The 16,391-nt window shown below is 33.3% G+C and overlaps 1 protein-coding gene across 3 annotated transcripts in view; it reads right to left on the minus strand.

The window, feature by feature from the left end:
* Window positions 1-539: 539 nt before the first annotated feature.
* Window positions 540-16,391, minus strand: part of SPON1 (spondin 1) — a 747,780-nt gene continuing 731,928 nt past the window's right edge. For all 3 annotated transcript variants that reach the window (XM_053720284.1, XM_053720283.1, XM_053720285.1), the window contains 3 exons: window positions 12,665-12,829; window positions 7,677-7,940; window positions 540-4,013 (listed from right to left, as the gene is read on the minus strand). In XM_053720284.1, the coding sequence (XP_053576259.1) occupies window positions 3,850-4,013; window positions 7,677-7,940; window positions 12,665-12,829 (593 nt within the window). In that variant the 3' untranslated portion in view covers window positions 540-3,849. The remainder of the gene's footprint in view (window positions 4,014-7,676; window positions 7,941-12,664; window positions 12,830-16,391) is intronic.

The following is a 16,391-nucleotide window of genomic DNA, read 5'->3' on the forward strand; positions in this document are numbered from 1 at the left end:
AATGTTACCCATTTATTGTGCCTTCAACAAAATTGGGGACTATTTTTTTGTCGTTTCTTATTATGATATTTTTTTATTATGGTTTTTTTGAGAGCTCTCATTTATTATTTTAATTTTATCATTGATTTTTCATAGTGCACTATGATAGGAGTAGAACTGTTTATACATTTCTATGTTATATTATGCCTTTGGTCTGCTCCATTAAACACTTTATTATTGCTCCCCTTCTAATTGTGGAATTTTATAGTAGTAACATTATATAGTTATATGTTGCCTTGTTGTGGGTTTCAGACCTAGGTAGATTAGTCCAATTAACTTTATAGGGATTAGTTGTGCTGGATAGGAATTGCTATTCTTTCTTTGCTTTACATAATTTTTATCAACACTTCCTCCTGCACCTCTGGTCTGTTCCAATTTAAAATACAGGCCATAGTTACTAGCCCTTTAAATGGGAAATACAGGCTTTTGCTGACACACACCCCATACTAATATATATATATATAAAAATTCAAGGTAAAGGATAAAAACAATATCAAACATTTCTTGTAAAGATGTCTTTATTCCAAAATAATAGTGTGTTAGACATACAACTAGAAAACAATCACACAAGACTTTGGTAGGAAATATATTTGTGACAGATTTATCAAAAATTCCACCGCAAAATAATAAAAATAGAGAAACCAAAGTAGACATTCAAATCAGGCACATACATATTATATTGTTTAAGCCCTCTGACTTTCAGTTATAATTAATTTGGCTTCTTAAGACAAAAAAAGTGGTGTAAATGTAAAGAAAAAATAACATTATTACTAAATTTCTGATTTGAATTAATGACTAGGAAAGATTAATACTAGAAACAGAATTAAAAAACAACAACTAATTATTGCAATAACAATTAAGATAATGATCATACTGTTCAAAGCAATTTTCAATGCCAATAAACTCTAAAAATGAAAAAAAATATTATTTGTATGGATATTTAGAAACAATTTAAATGACCTTCTTTTAACCTATTTTTTTTAATTATTATTCTTGCATTTTTACCAATTGCTTTGTATATTCCACAAACTACAGTTTTAGAATAATACTTCTTGTGTAGTTTGCTGTGTCTGAGTTTAGAGAGTGTAAAGACTGAATATATAACACATAAAAAGATAATTGCCAATAAAAATTGGTCTATGGATGTTGCAATAGATTTGGAAAATAAGATGTAACCTAAAACAATATACACATTATAGTTAATTTTTTAGCTGTATGTATAATGCATATGTGCATCTTTTTAACTTAAATACACTTTTTATACTAATAAATATAATCATTATCCAATTGCTTTTAAATTCAACAGTGGGAATAGGTTCTGCATGGGTTCATTGGTGTTTGTCAGTGTTTAAAGTCATTTATGAAGAAGAAACCATCATTACTTAAAATATATAAATGACATAATGAAAAGGTCATGGTAATAAACAAAATACCTGTAAGAAAATATTGTAAATTGTTAAAATGTCTCTTTTGTATTCATCAGAAATGTATGTTTTAAGGGGAATCCTAATGTAAAATAAATTTTGTCTAATTAAAACGTCATTTTTGAACTAATGTCCTCTCTAGTTATGTGTTTAACTCCATACAGAGGGGTAAACACATAGTTGAAGCTCCAATTAGATGCAGAATATGCACAAATTGGAGAATTTTATTTTTGCATTAGATTCATTGTGTTATAGGCTAAAACTGCTCTACACCCTGCATAGTAGTATGCACTCTCCATAAAGACAAGTATACAGATGTATGTACAGCATCCAATTGGTTGCCATGCATATAGCCATATGCATGTCACACTAGAGGAGAGAACAATTTAGATTTGAAATTGGAATCTTTAATAAAAACATTTATATCTTAGTACTTACAAATACACCAATTATTTATTTTCAAACTATTGCATCCATTTAAAAGTAACTATCCCATATCAAAATCTTAGCAATAAAATGATGTAACTTCCCTTCTCTTCCACTATGAAGTGCTTTGAGGTTTGTTAATTTGAAGAAAGGAGACAATCCGTAAAGGGACATGAAACCCAACATTTTGTCTTTCATTATTCAGATAGAAGTAAATTGAAAAAATAAATAAATTGTATTCTCTATTATCAAATTTGCTTAGTTCTCATGTTATTCTTTGTTGAAGAGATACCTAGGTTTGTAATATGCACATCTTTGAAGCACTACATGACAGGAAATAGTGCTGTCATCTACTGCTCATGTTAATGTATAACATTGTTCCAAAACTTCCGCAGACACATGCACACTCCTGAACTTAACTTCCTGCTTTCTAACAAAGGATAACAAGGAAATGAAAAAAAATTATAATAAAAATAAATTGAAAAGTTGTTTAAAATTGTATGCTCTATCTGAATCATGATAAAAAAATGGGGTTTATGCCTCTTTAAAATAGAATTTAAGAGTAAAAAAGAAATGACTTGCAAAAAATACATTTTTATCATCTTATACATGTGCTCATAATTTCTTATAATATCCACACACAAAAAAATCTGAAAAAATACTATTTGAAGAAAGTAATTTATCTGGAAGCAACTATTAATCTGAATGTAAATGGCAGTACAGGTTATCATGGGCCTGATTCTCTAATACTCTCTGGTTTGGTGAGATTATCTAATAATTTTAGAAAGGCAAATTTTTACCTTGAAAGCTACTTGTCTTGCTAAGTAGGGTTCTGGATGTGAAGTTGAGATACAAATATTACAATATAATGCTTTAAAGAAATAGTAATAATAAAAAAAGTTTAATGTGATTTCTCACCACACCAGTGAGTTTTTGATAATCAGGCCCATATATCTCAATTGACAATTTGAGTTGATTGAAGTCAGTAGGGTGTTCCACTTTTGCAATACACAATTCCATAGGTTTTATTTTTGAGCCAAAGAAATTAGAATTTTTACTCAGCACCCTTGCAAGACCGGATTGGCCTACCAGGAAACCAGGAGATTTCCTGGTGGGCTGCAGCAGCTGGGGCTGGAAAGCTACAATTTAAAGGTGTGATTAATGGATGAATATGGGTTGTAGGGTGCCTATACAACAATCTGGCACTTTTATTTAATAAAAAGTAATATTATTTAATTCTCAAAAAAATATTGGGGGAAGGGGTATTTCAGTAATAAGAATTGAGAAAAATGGGGCATGTGCAATCTACCGACGCAACAGAAAATAGGGCTAGTCTTCATATTGTTCCGGGGCTGCTTTTTATTCCCAGTCCAGCCCTGCACCCTTTTATCCAAATATGCACTGCATCATAAAAAATGTGTTTTGTTCTAAATTTACAGTAAGTTCAACATTTTACATCAAGGCAAATATTTTCTACAAAGATCCTGTTACACACATGCTTAGTCTATCAGAGAAGAAAAAGAGAAAACAGTAGTATTTGTTTAGATGCAAACACAGCAGATGTATCTAATGAGCGTCTTAGTCCTTGCCCAGCCTATAAATGTATATTTTATAAACAAAGCTGGTTACAGTTTGTCTTATTGTGGTCTTATTTGCTCTTGCATGCATCCTATTTTACTGTAATTTGATTTGGTTTGGAAGGTACTGTTTATTCCTCATCCAGAGTCAAATTCTCTCAATAATGACCAAGTGTTAATGATCTGTATACAGTATGCACAGAACTAATCTGATGAATCAATTACATGTGAAGGGATATTTAAAAAAATATAAGAAGTTCTTGCACTGGCAAGAAAAGTAAGCAAAGTACATTGCAAAATAAAAGCACTGTATATTCTGTGATAAAAAATCTAATAAAGATTAATTCCCATTCAGATTACAGTGCATCCCTCAAAGATATTTGTTAACATGGTTGGACATTACAGGCTCGTATTTCTTTCTTGTCTTTGCAACTTGTAAACTGAGAGCTTTTAAACCTCTTCTTTACAGTCATAAACCGCTCCTGAATCCCCCCTCCGCAATATTTGGTGCATTCTGTCCAGGAAGTCCATGGTTTCATTTTGCAAACTGAAGAAGGAAACATACAAATTAAAAAAAAATTAAACTAGAAGCAAATAAGTAATAAAACCATGCATTCAATAAACACAATTACAATAGCAAACCATATGCCAATATTTCATAGCTTGTCACCTCTAGGGAGATTAGAACATTCAAGAATTTTACACTGAGCTCTAAAATTTTTATATGAAACTTATTCTTACATGACTCATACTGGCAACTTAAAGGGGATATTAAAGGGGCATTAAAGTAAAAATAAAACTTTTATCGTTCAGATAGGACATGCAATTTTAAACAACTTTCAAATGTGCTTCTATTATTAAATTTGCTTTGTTCTATTGGTATTATTTGTTGGAGACTAAACCTAGGTAGGCTGTAGGGGCTTAGGAGTGTGCACGTTTCAATAACACTCTATGGCAGCATTGTTTATAACTATGTATAACACTGCTGCCAGATGGCTTAAGACATGCTCACTCTTTAACAAAGAATAACAAGAGAACTAAGCAAAATTGATAAATGATGTAAATTGGAAAGTTGTTTAAAATGCCATGCTCTTTCCAATCCATTTCAGTTAAATTTTGACTTTAATGTCCCTTTAAACTGTTTTAAATTGTAATATAAAATGTTTAATTATCTGTAGAAGAAAAAAAAAAAATTGCAAAATACTTTCAATTTATTTTGTCCCCTTTTAAATATGCCTGCATACTATTGTCAGGCTAATCTATGGTTTAAATACCTGATATGTAACATCTATTTACATCTCTAGCAGAATTACTGTAAGTGGATTATATGAGATCACCATTCATAAAACATACAACTGAAGTAATTTGTGTCAAAATACTCTAGAAAGTTTCCGCTCTGATTACTGGAAAACTCCATTATTAGCTAATGGGCAAAAACAGTTAGAATAGTGGCAAATACAGAAAAGGTATCACAATGTGCTATATGGCTCTGATTCTTTATTTTAGCGGTCAACAACAGCAATTGCATATAACTGAAGAATACAGGAGCAATTTTTAAACATTTTTAAAACAAATAACTGCAAAAATATGATATTTTCAAGCATTAGTATGGGGTGTCAAGCAAATATACAGGTTTTTGCTTGATTTTGGCTACATTTTTATCAGAAGGTATAAGAAACTAGGTATCTTTGAAGGTTTGCCAATAATTCCTTATGGTTTATAGGACAATCTATAGGACAGCCTAGGGTATTCAAGTAAAGACATTAGAGGGGGTGGTAGTGTGTAGATCTGTGGTTTAGATTTGATTATTTTATCCCATACAAACAAGCAGGGCTCCTTTTTTGTTTATCTAGCCAGCACTGATTTCCTAGTTCAGGGATGGGGAACCTTAGCCCTCCAAATGTTTCAGAACTACATTTCCCATGATGCTCAACTGGACTACAGAGTGCTTAAGCATCATGGGTAATGTAGTTCTGAAACATCAGGAGTGCCACGGTTCCCCATCCCTGCCCAAGTTGGATAGTAAGAGAGAGCATGTTTTCCAGTTGGACCCTTTGCATACCAGGAGATGCACATCTACAGTATATTTTTCTTCCAACATTGTATTTATTGTAACAATAAATATGGATCTCACAAGCCCCCTCTATATCTGGAGCTATAAATAATTTGTTTACTAATTCTTTGTTTTGTTTATCTCCATATATATTTGTCTAGCAGGCACTGCAGAACCCCCACATAGCTGAAGGAGAACAGCAGTGGGATAGTTTGAAAATAATATAGAATTTTCAGTATTATAGACATTTTAATCGCATGAATGCAGCCTAACCAAGATACATATATATACACATCTTCCGGGAGTTTTTCAGAGTAAATATCTATATATAAATGTGTATAATTAGCATTAAATGGGACTGTGGAGATCTAGTAATTTTGATCCTTAGGTATTTAATTTCTTTATCGACAGTGATATTCTAATATTTGAGATAATCGTGTCTGGACCATGGGCAAGGTATTTAAATGTAGTATTTCTGATTTTGTTTAATTATCAATAAATATGACCATTTACCATGTCGTTCCATTTCCATTTATTTAATAGTAAGAAGTTGTGAGGTGAGAGTCACTAAGACATCTTCTGCAAAAAAGAGGTAATTTATACTCATTTCAGTTTTTCTGGATACCGTTTAAATTTCTGTTTTTCCTGATTCTACTTGCCAGTATCTCAGTCATTAGAACATATAAAGTAAGGGAGAGTGGTTATTAAACAGATCAGAGAGTTCCCCACTGACTTTCAGCCTAGCCCAGGGTAGGGATGAGCGAATGTGTTTATATTCAAATTTGAATGTTAGAACGAATGTTATTGTAGAAATTCAATTTACATAATAGAATGTTGATAAGAACGAATATTCTTAAAAATTCTGTTATCAAATGTTATTTACAGTTTTCGAATGCCACTTTCAAATTTGAATGTGACATTCAAATTCGATTATATTTCATTTATAGAACACAATTGTAGACTAGAAATACTATTTTGGATTTGAATGTCACATTCGGATTTGAATGTCACATTCAAATTCAAATTTTATATTTATTAAACATTTGTAGACTAGAAATACTATTTTGAATTAGAATGTAGCATTCAAATTTGAATATTAAATTTATTATACATTTGTAGACTAGAAATACTATTTCGAATTTGAATGTGACATTCGACTTTGAATGTAGCATTCAAATATTAGACTAGAAATACTATTTTGAATCTTATATTCAAATTTGAATGTCACATTTGAATTCGAATATTACATTTCGAAATTGAATGAATGTATAGCTAAACAAGCTACTATTCGAATGAATATATTCAAATTTTATTGAAAAATTAGAAACCGAAAATTCAAAAATAGAATATTAGAATGTTATATAAACATTCAATTCAAACGAATGTATCAAAATTCATTTTAAATTTAAAATTTTTAGAAACATTCACCCATCCCTAGCCCTGGGGTAGTTATATAATGGAAAAATGCAAGCAATGAATGCAGTGCTAAAACCAAACCTCGACAGGGTGGATGCTAACAAAGTCCAATCCACCCTGTCAAAGGCCTTTTCGACACCCAGGGACTGCACCAACAGTGGAATGTAGTTATCTCCAGCATTGCTAATAAATTGTATTTTTTTTAACAGTGTTTGAATCAGCCGTGGGAGAATTTGACCAATTCTGATTGCCAGTATTCATGGACATAATAGCCCTATTTCTCACTGCTAATTTTAAATACTGTTCGTTGGATGTTTCTAATTAGCCCCTGTATGTAACCGGCTTATCTTGTATTTTCCATTATCAACCTATATGTCTATCTAAGACTTTGCTCACCCACTTTACTTACCTTACCCTTACTTTATTTTCAACTAACAAAGAAATCTATTATTTAAATTACTTAGGACAACATCTACAACATTTAAATTCTGCAGTGCAGATTTACTTTAGCTAAGTTAACAGTGGTAATTTTTGAAGTCCATTGGAAATGAGTAGCAAAGGTTTATCAATTTACCAGCTGAGCAGGTGCCCCATAAGTTTAGAAAACCTTATAAAGCTGCCTACTTTGCACATTGGGAGCTCTCTCTAATAATACATTTCATAGAGAACATCATCAAAACATTTTCATAATATTTGCAAATGGTGAATTGTACTGAATATTTAAATGACACAAGTTTATACCTGGATATTGTTCCCCATCTGCATCTTCCTTTGTTCTTTCACTCCTCCTTTTCTCTCGGGCTTCTTTAAGACGTCTTTTTTCTGTACCTCCTGTCTTCTGGCATTTTCGTAGTCTACATTTTTGCCGCTGTACAGTTTCTGGGCAAAGAACCCCTCCAAACTGTGGCTCCATTGTGATCATTCTTGTTCGAATCATATGACCTTTCCCACATGATTTGTTACATTCCGACCAATGAGACCACTCAGTCAATTCACAGTTTATTGCTGAGAAAGCAAAAATAATCAGACTTGATTTCTGATGCTAAAAAAAATCACTTAGAACTTCATACAGAATTCTACTCTTGTTTACAGCCTCTTTAAAAGCATTACATTGCTAATGTTCACTATAGCATACAAATGGAACAGGTTTGATTAACCACTATAATTAGAAAACCCTTTTTACACTAGGAAAATATATAGCATTGTAAATACTAGATAGTATTATTAGTATACATAACATAATGTAGTGTAAAACATATTTTTAATATGCCTATTGAGGATGGTATTACTAAATAATAGATTTAATTTCCTAAAAGTGTGTTATATAATTTTATTGCATTTATATAGAACATTATCTAATTTTAGTGATGCAATTTTATTCCATCACCAGAAAAAAAACAATGAAAAATCTATTGGGGCAGATTATTTGAATGCCCTTTTAATTTCATATTTCTCTGTTAGATGATAATGATCAGTCTTAATTCGCTCCGATATCTGAGAATTATACTCAAAATGTTTTGTATGTGTTTCCTGCTTTTATGTGTATATTAAAATGGTAGAAAACGCATTACTGCAGATATAGTTAGTCACCAGTAACAAGAAAGCCTTGACTGCAAGAGAAGTCAACAAGACATTTTTTTTTTCTAAAAAAATTATAATTCTATAAACGGGGTGTGTAAATGTTGGTATTTTGAGATTAAAATGATAGAAAAAAATTCTACCTTTAAAATTCATACTGCTGTTTGAATGTTTCTAACAATTTTAAACCATTTTTTCTATGATCAATTTTGCTTCATTCTCTTGGTATCCTTTATTGAAGGAGCAGAAAAGTACTACTAGGAGCTAGCTGAACACATTAGTAAGCCAATGATAAGAGGTATATATATTTGTAGCCACCAATCAGCAGTTAGGTCCCCGCTCCTGAGCCTACTTAAAGGGACAGTCTAGTCCAAAATAAACTTTCATGATTCAGATAGGGCATGTAATTTTAAACAATTTTCCAATTTACTTGTATCACCAATTTTGCTTTGTTCTCTTGGTATTCTTAGTTGAAAGCTTAACCTGGGAGGTTCATATGCTAATTTCTTAGACCTTGAAGGCCGCCTCTTAAGAATGCATTTTAACAGGTTTTACACCACTAGAGGGTGTTAGTTCATGAATTTCATATATATAACACTGTGCTCATGCACGTGAAGTTACCTGGGAGCTATCACTGATTGGCTAAACTGCAAGTCTATCAAAAGAACTGAAAAAAGGGGCAGTTTGCCGAGGCTCAGATACAAGATAATCACAGAGGTAAAAAATATATAAATATAACTGTGTTGGTTATGCAAAACTGGGGAATGGGTAAAAAAGGATTATCTATCTTTTAAAACAATAACAATTCTGGTGTAGACTGTCCCTTTAAGTATACTTTTCTACAAAGTATAGTACGAGAACAAACCAAATTAGATAATAGAAGTAAATTGGAAAGTTGTTTAAAATTGTATGTTCTATTTGAATCGGGAGAGACACTTTTTGGGTTTCATGTCCCTTTAAGTTTATAAAGAAATGGGAACTGGGGTTTTTCTTATCTGATCTCTTCTACGGAGGACAACTAAGCTTAAGTAAAGTTTCAAACAATGGCTGTGGGGAATATACAAATGTTAAAATAATTTTATTTATCAGGGCCTTTTAGCATTACTATCTTCCACACACCCATCATTTGGACATTTTATTTGTTCCTAATTTTCCTCAACGAAATTAGGGAATGCGCTGTCGTTTCTTCTTATCTTGCAGTTTTCGTATACGGTTTGAATTCCGTGCATCACAGCGGTTAACCTCCACAGAAGATTTTATAAAGGGAAAACCTGCAAGCAACATTATAATACCTCCGTGATAGGCTGATAAGTACTGTTTCAATTTCTAATTGTTTTTTTTTCTACTAAAAGTGACTAACAAGTACTGATCTGTCATATAATTAACCCTTTTAACCACTCTTTCACAGAGTGCATATATTTTTTCTTTGAATGCTTAAAGGGACATTGTACACCAGATTTTTCTTTTCATAAATGATTTGTAGAAGATCCCTTTATATAGTTTATCTGGGAGTGTTTTTGTAACAATGTTTAGATTTGCTTCTTTTTTAATAATATTGTGCAGATTTTCAAACTCCTAACCAAGCCCCAAAGTTTTAGATGCATACTGATGTCTACAGACTCCTGTTTATCTAATCTGTCTTTTCATATGCAGAAAATGGGGGAGGGGGGAGAGTGTCTGCTCCCAGTCCCTCCCACTGGGTGTCCCATCTTAACCTTATATACAGTGCTAAACTTGGAGCTTCTAAGTAAGTTTTTAAAAGGTTTTACACTGGATTTTTATATCAGTATCTGTGCATATTATTCTTTATAGTATTGTCTATTACCTGCAGTTATATGAAAATTAGTGTATACTGTCCCTTTTTTATCATTGTAACTATACAAGAAGAATAGTATTAGTATATAGCAGCGCCACCATTTTATAAGTGTTCCAGCATTTTGGATACCTAAGTTACCAAGTTTTGCTTTTTGACATCTCTAGGGAACGTGGGACAAAGCACAATTTTTACACAAAGTAAGAGGGGTTTCATGTCCCTTAAATTTGGGGGATTGTGTGTTTATATTTATTATTTGTAACTGTCTTTTGTAGTTAAATAGCAATTATTATATATATATTAGTTGTGGGCATCATAGATTTAATTACAAATAATTTCTAAAATATCAATATTATCCAAATTGTTAAAGGGACAAAAAGGTGCAAAAAGAAAATGCCTTGATGTGTTATTATGTTATCTATATAATCACAATCCTTTAGAAAAAACGTATCCATGATTTATCTAGAAAAATACACGAAAACTTTAATTGTGATTTTTTTTTTTTTTCTGTTAAAAATCCTGACAATTTTTTTTCTATAGGATTGTAATCAACCTCTTTTGTATTTAAACCCCTGCAAAGAACACACATCGGTGTGAGCCAATGAAATGAGACAAATATATGTAGTCACCAATCATCAGATAGCTTCCAGCAGTGCACCAAATGGCACCAAAAGAACAAAGTAAATTTGATAATAAAAGTAAATTTAAAAGTGCCTTAAAATTACGTTCACCATTCGATTCATGCAAGTTGAATTTTTACTTTCATCTCGCTTTAAAGAACATGAGCTGATCCTTTAAACAGATTTTTATATTTAATATTTATTTTACTAAAACTTTTCCCTAAAACATATTATGAATTTCCATTATTGTCATGTTTTTTTTTTATTCTTTTTTTTTTTAACCTGTATAATCATTGGCTCTGGCTTCCTTTCTAAGGCTATGAGAGTTACTTTGCTTTACTTTGTTATTGGAAACAAAAGCCAAGTTTTTACTTTAATAATTCAAATAGAGTGGACAGTTTAAAAAGAAAATAAAAAAAATAAAAAAAATTCCAATGTATTTGTATTATCAAATTTACTTTTGTTCTTTTTGTACCATTTCTTGAAAAGCAGGTTGGTAGGTTTAGGAATCTGGATGTGTCTCGAGCACTATGGCAGCAGTTTTGTCAGCAATGCATTTAACAGTTTTATGCAGAATTAAAATGCTTTTTTTTTTTAATTGTATCTAAATTATTAAAGAAAATGTTGGGGTTTCCTGTCCCATAAATTAAGCTAAATTCATTTTAATAGGATGTATGGCTGATGTTGACTTATACATTCCTCATATATAAAACATGTAGTGTCTTCTCAATTCATGACCCACATTTTTATTTCATGGTTCAGATAGAACATACAATTCTAAATAACTTTCCAATTTACTTCTATTATCAAATTGTATTTGTTTTTTGTTATCCTTTGTTGAAGAGCAGGGATGTAAGTTCAAGAGTGTGCACGTGCCTGCAGCAGTTTTGCAACAATGTTATACATAAGCAAGAGCACTAGATGGCAGCGCTATTTGATGTCATAATGCTTCAGGCCTGTGCACACTACCTACCTAGGTATCTCTTCATCAAAGAATAACATGAATACAAAGTAAATTTGATAATAGAAGCAAATTGGAAACAAAATTAAAATTGTATTCTCTGTCTGAATAGTGAAAGAAAATGTTTGGGTTTCATGCTCCTTTTAGTTTTTTATGGTGACATAAACAGCTCTCAAGCTGAAATCTGCCTTTCTAAAATTCTTTGCGAGACCTCACAGTACAGACGTGGCACCTTAGATAATCCTGCCAGACCAGAGAACTTTCGAGAATTGGGCCCCCTTTGTTGAGATATAAACTGAAAGTGCTCTTACAGTGTTGTAGCCTATATGCATTGTATGTTAACAGAAGTGTAAATAAAGTTTATTTTATGTTGTTACCTCCTCCTTCCTCCTGACACAGGAAGCAGAAGCAGTGTAGTAAAATAAAGACATAGAAGCAAGAAGTGCATGTGTGATTTTTCCTCCATCTTTATATAAAATAATTTATATATCCTGTTATCCTACCCTAATAATAACAGAATGGCTACACCCTTTACTAGAACAAACTGAAATATAAGTAGACAATGAACTAAGGGGTGAGCAACCTTGGCTCTCCAGAGGTTTTGGAACTACATTTCCCATGATGCTCATACACTTAAAGCTGGCTGAGGATCATGGTAAATGTAGTTTCAAACCTCTGGAGAGCCAAGGTTGATGACCCCTGAGTTACTAAGTGATGGTGTGTTTTGATGAGAGACACAAAGGACTTTTGTACATACGGCATTCAGGGAGCATGCACTTCTCCATTTGCTTCAGCTCCTCATTACAATCTCCAAGTTCAGCTGGTGACTTCAGCATCCTCTGCCTCGTTCTGGCCCCCTTGCCGCATGTCACACTGCAGTCGCTCCAATCAGACCAAGGAGAGAGCATACATGGGATTGTGTCTGATGTAAGAGACATGCGTTAGAAAACAAAAATAGGTCATACTGATAATAATAAGTTATTTTTAATTAGAATCTTATTAAATAAAGATAATTAAAACATTTCAATCCCCCCAATAGCCTAATCATAGATTATCTTAATATTGCATAATTTCCTCTATTATAACTACATGGTCCAAATGATATAATTTTAAACCATAGTAGAACAGCTAAAACAAATTAAAGTTATTATAAAAGCAATGAAAATGTCACAGCACTGATAACTTTTTATCTAAGTTCATTTACTTGTTAACACCCCTAGGGGGCACAAGTGCTATGTATATTTTCACTGAAACTATCGCCTAGAATACGAGTTTGGCGTTAGCCTTAAAAAGCAGCGTTGAGAGGTCCCAACGATGCTTTTTATCTAACGCTGGTATTACGAGTCAGGCAGGAAAGGGTCTACCGCTCACTTTTCTTCCGCGACTCGAGGCTACCGCAAATCCCCTTAAGTCAATTGCGTATCCTATCTTTTCTATGGGACTTGCCTAACGCTGGTATTACAAGTCTTGAAAGAAGTGAGCGGTAGACCCTCTCCTGTCAAGACTTCAACCGCATTTAAAAGTCAGTAGAGTTTTATGGGGTAATGCAGGAACATAATACTCTTACCTAAACCAATAAAACTGAGGCCCCCCCCACATCGCAAACACTATAATAAAAATTTTTTAACCCCTAATCTGCCGAACGGACATCGCCCGCCACCTACATTATACATCTGAAACCCCTAATCTGCTGCCCCTAACATCGCCGACACCTACATTATATTTATTAACCCCTAATCTGCCACCCCCAACGTCGCCGCAACCTAACTACACTTATTAACCCCTAATCTGCCGACCGGACATCGCCGCCCACTTTAATAAATGTATTAACCCCTAAAACCGCCCGCACTCCCGCCTCGCAAACACTAGTTAAATTTTATTAACCCCCTAATCTGCCTGCCCTAACATCGCCGCTACTATATTAAAGGTATTAACCCCTAAACCTAAGTCTAAACCTAACCCTAACCCCCCCTAACTTAAATATAATTTAAATTAAACGAAATAAATTTAACACATTTTTAAAAATTATTCCTATTTAAAACTAAATACTTACCTGTAAAATAAACTATAAGATAGCTACAATATAACTAATAGTTACATTGTAGCTAGCTTAGGATTTATATTTATTTCACAGGCAAGTTTGTATTTATTTTAACTAGGTACAATAGTTATTAAATAGTTAACTATTTAATAGCTACCTAGCTAAAATAAGTACAAAATTACCTGTAAAATAAATCCTAACCTAAGTTACAATTACACCTAAACACTACACTATAATTAAATAAATTACCTAAACTACCTACAATTAATTACAATTAAATTCAATAAACTAAATTACGGAGAAAAAAAACAACACTAAATTACGAAAAAAATAAACACTAAATTACAGGAAAAAAAAAAATTACAAGAAGTTTAAACTAATTACACCTAATCTAAGCCCCTAATAAAATAAAATAAAAAAAAATAATAAAATGCCCTACCCTATACTAAATTACAAATAGCCCTTAAAAGGGCCTTTTGCGGGCATTGCCCCAAAGTAATCAGCTCTTTAACCTGTAAAAAAAAAGAATACAATACCCCCCCCCAACATTACAACCCACCACCCACACACCCCTACTCTAAAACCCACCCAATACACCCTTAAAAAAACCTAACACTACACCCTTGAAGATCACCCTACCTTGAGCCATCTTCACCCAGCCGGGCACAAGTGGTCATCTGATCCTTCCAGTAGTCTTCATCCGATGGGGCAGAAGAGGACAACCAGACCAGCAGAAGTCTTCATCCAATCCGGGCAGAAGAGGACATCCGGACCGGGAGAAGGCTTCATCCAAGCGGTATCTTCTATCTTCATCCATCCGGCGAGGAGCGACTCCATCTTGAAGACATCCGGCGCGGAGCATCCTACAAGCATGACGGACTAACGACGAATGACAGTTCCTTTAAATGACGTCATCCAAGATGGCGTCCCTTGAATTCCGAATGGCTGATAGGATTCTATCAGCCAATCAGAGTTTAAGGTAGGAAAAATCCAATTGGTTGATGCAATCAGCCAATCGGATTGAAGTTCAATCCGATTGGCTGATTGGATCAGCCAATAGAATTGACCTCGCATTCTATTGGCTGATCCAATCAGCCAATCGGATTGAACTTCAATTCCGATTGGCTGATTGCATCAGCCAATCGGATTTTTCCTACCTTAATTCGATTGGCTGATAGAATCCTATTAGCAATCGGAATTTGAGGGACACCATCTTGGATGATGTCATTTAAAGGAACGTCATTCGTTGTTAGTCGTCGTGCTGGAAGGATGCTCCGCACCGGATGTCTTCAAGATGGAGTCGCTCCTCGTCGGATGATGAAGATAGAAGATGCCGCTTGGATGAAGCCTTCTCCCGGTCCGAATGTCCTCTTCTGCCCTGGATAGGATGAAGACTTCTGCGGTCTGGATGTCCTCTTCTACCCCATCGGATGAAGACTACTGGATGGATCGGATGACCACTTGTGCCTGGCTGGGTGAAGACGGCTCAAGGTAGGGTGATCTTAATGGGGTAGTGTTAGGTTTTTTAAGGGGGTATTGGATCGGTTTCTAGAGTAGGGGTTGTGTGGGTGGTGGGTTGTAATGTTGGGGGGGTTTTGTATTCTTTTTTTACAGGTAAAAGAGTGATTACTTTGGGCAATGCCCCCGCAAAACAAGCCCTTTTAAGGGCTATTTGTAATTTAGTATAGGGTGTAAACATTTTATTATTTGGGGGGGGCTTTTTTTATTTTTATTAGGGGGCTTAGATTAGGTGTAATTAGTTTTAAACTTCTTGTATTTTTTTTTCCTGTAATTTAGCTGTTTATTTTTTTTCGTAATTTAGTTTATTGTATTTAATTGTAATTCATTGTAGGTAGTTTAGGTAATTTATTTAATGATAGTGTAGTGTTAGATGTATTGTAACTTAGGATAGGTTTTATTTTACAGGTAATTTTGTACTTATTGTAGCTAGGTAGTTATTAAATAGTTTAATAACTATTTAATAAACTATTGTACCTAGTTAAAATAAATACAAAGTTGCCTGTAAACATAAAAATAAACTCCTAAAATAGCTACAATGTAATATTAGTTATATCTGTAGCTATCTTATGGTTTATTTTTTATTTAAGTATTTAGTTTTAAATAGGAATAATTTATTTAATTGTAGTTATTTAATTTAGATTTATTTAAATTATATTTAAGTCTAGGGGGTGTTAGGGTTAGGCTTAGGTTTAGGGGTTAATAACCTTTATTATAGTAGCGGCGACGTTGGCGGCAGAATAGGGCTCTAATTAATTTAATATAGTTGCGGCGACGTGGGGGGGCCAGATTAGGGGTTAATAACTGTGGCAAACCTAGCCACTTCTGGACTATAACATAGAAAGGTTGTCTATAGGCTGTTTATTGTGCTATGTAGATGTGACAGACCCTTCTGTCAGCACTGAAAGAGTTAACTGTGTTCAGC

This window comes from Bombina bombina, chromosome 7 (assembly GCF_027579735.1).
Source record: "Bombina bombina isolate aBomBom1 chromosome 7, aBomBom1.pri, whole genome shotgun sequence".
NCBI classification, from domain to species: domain Eukaryota; kingdom Metazoa; phylum Chordata; class Amphibia; order Anura; family Bombinatoridae; genus Bombina; species Bombina bombina.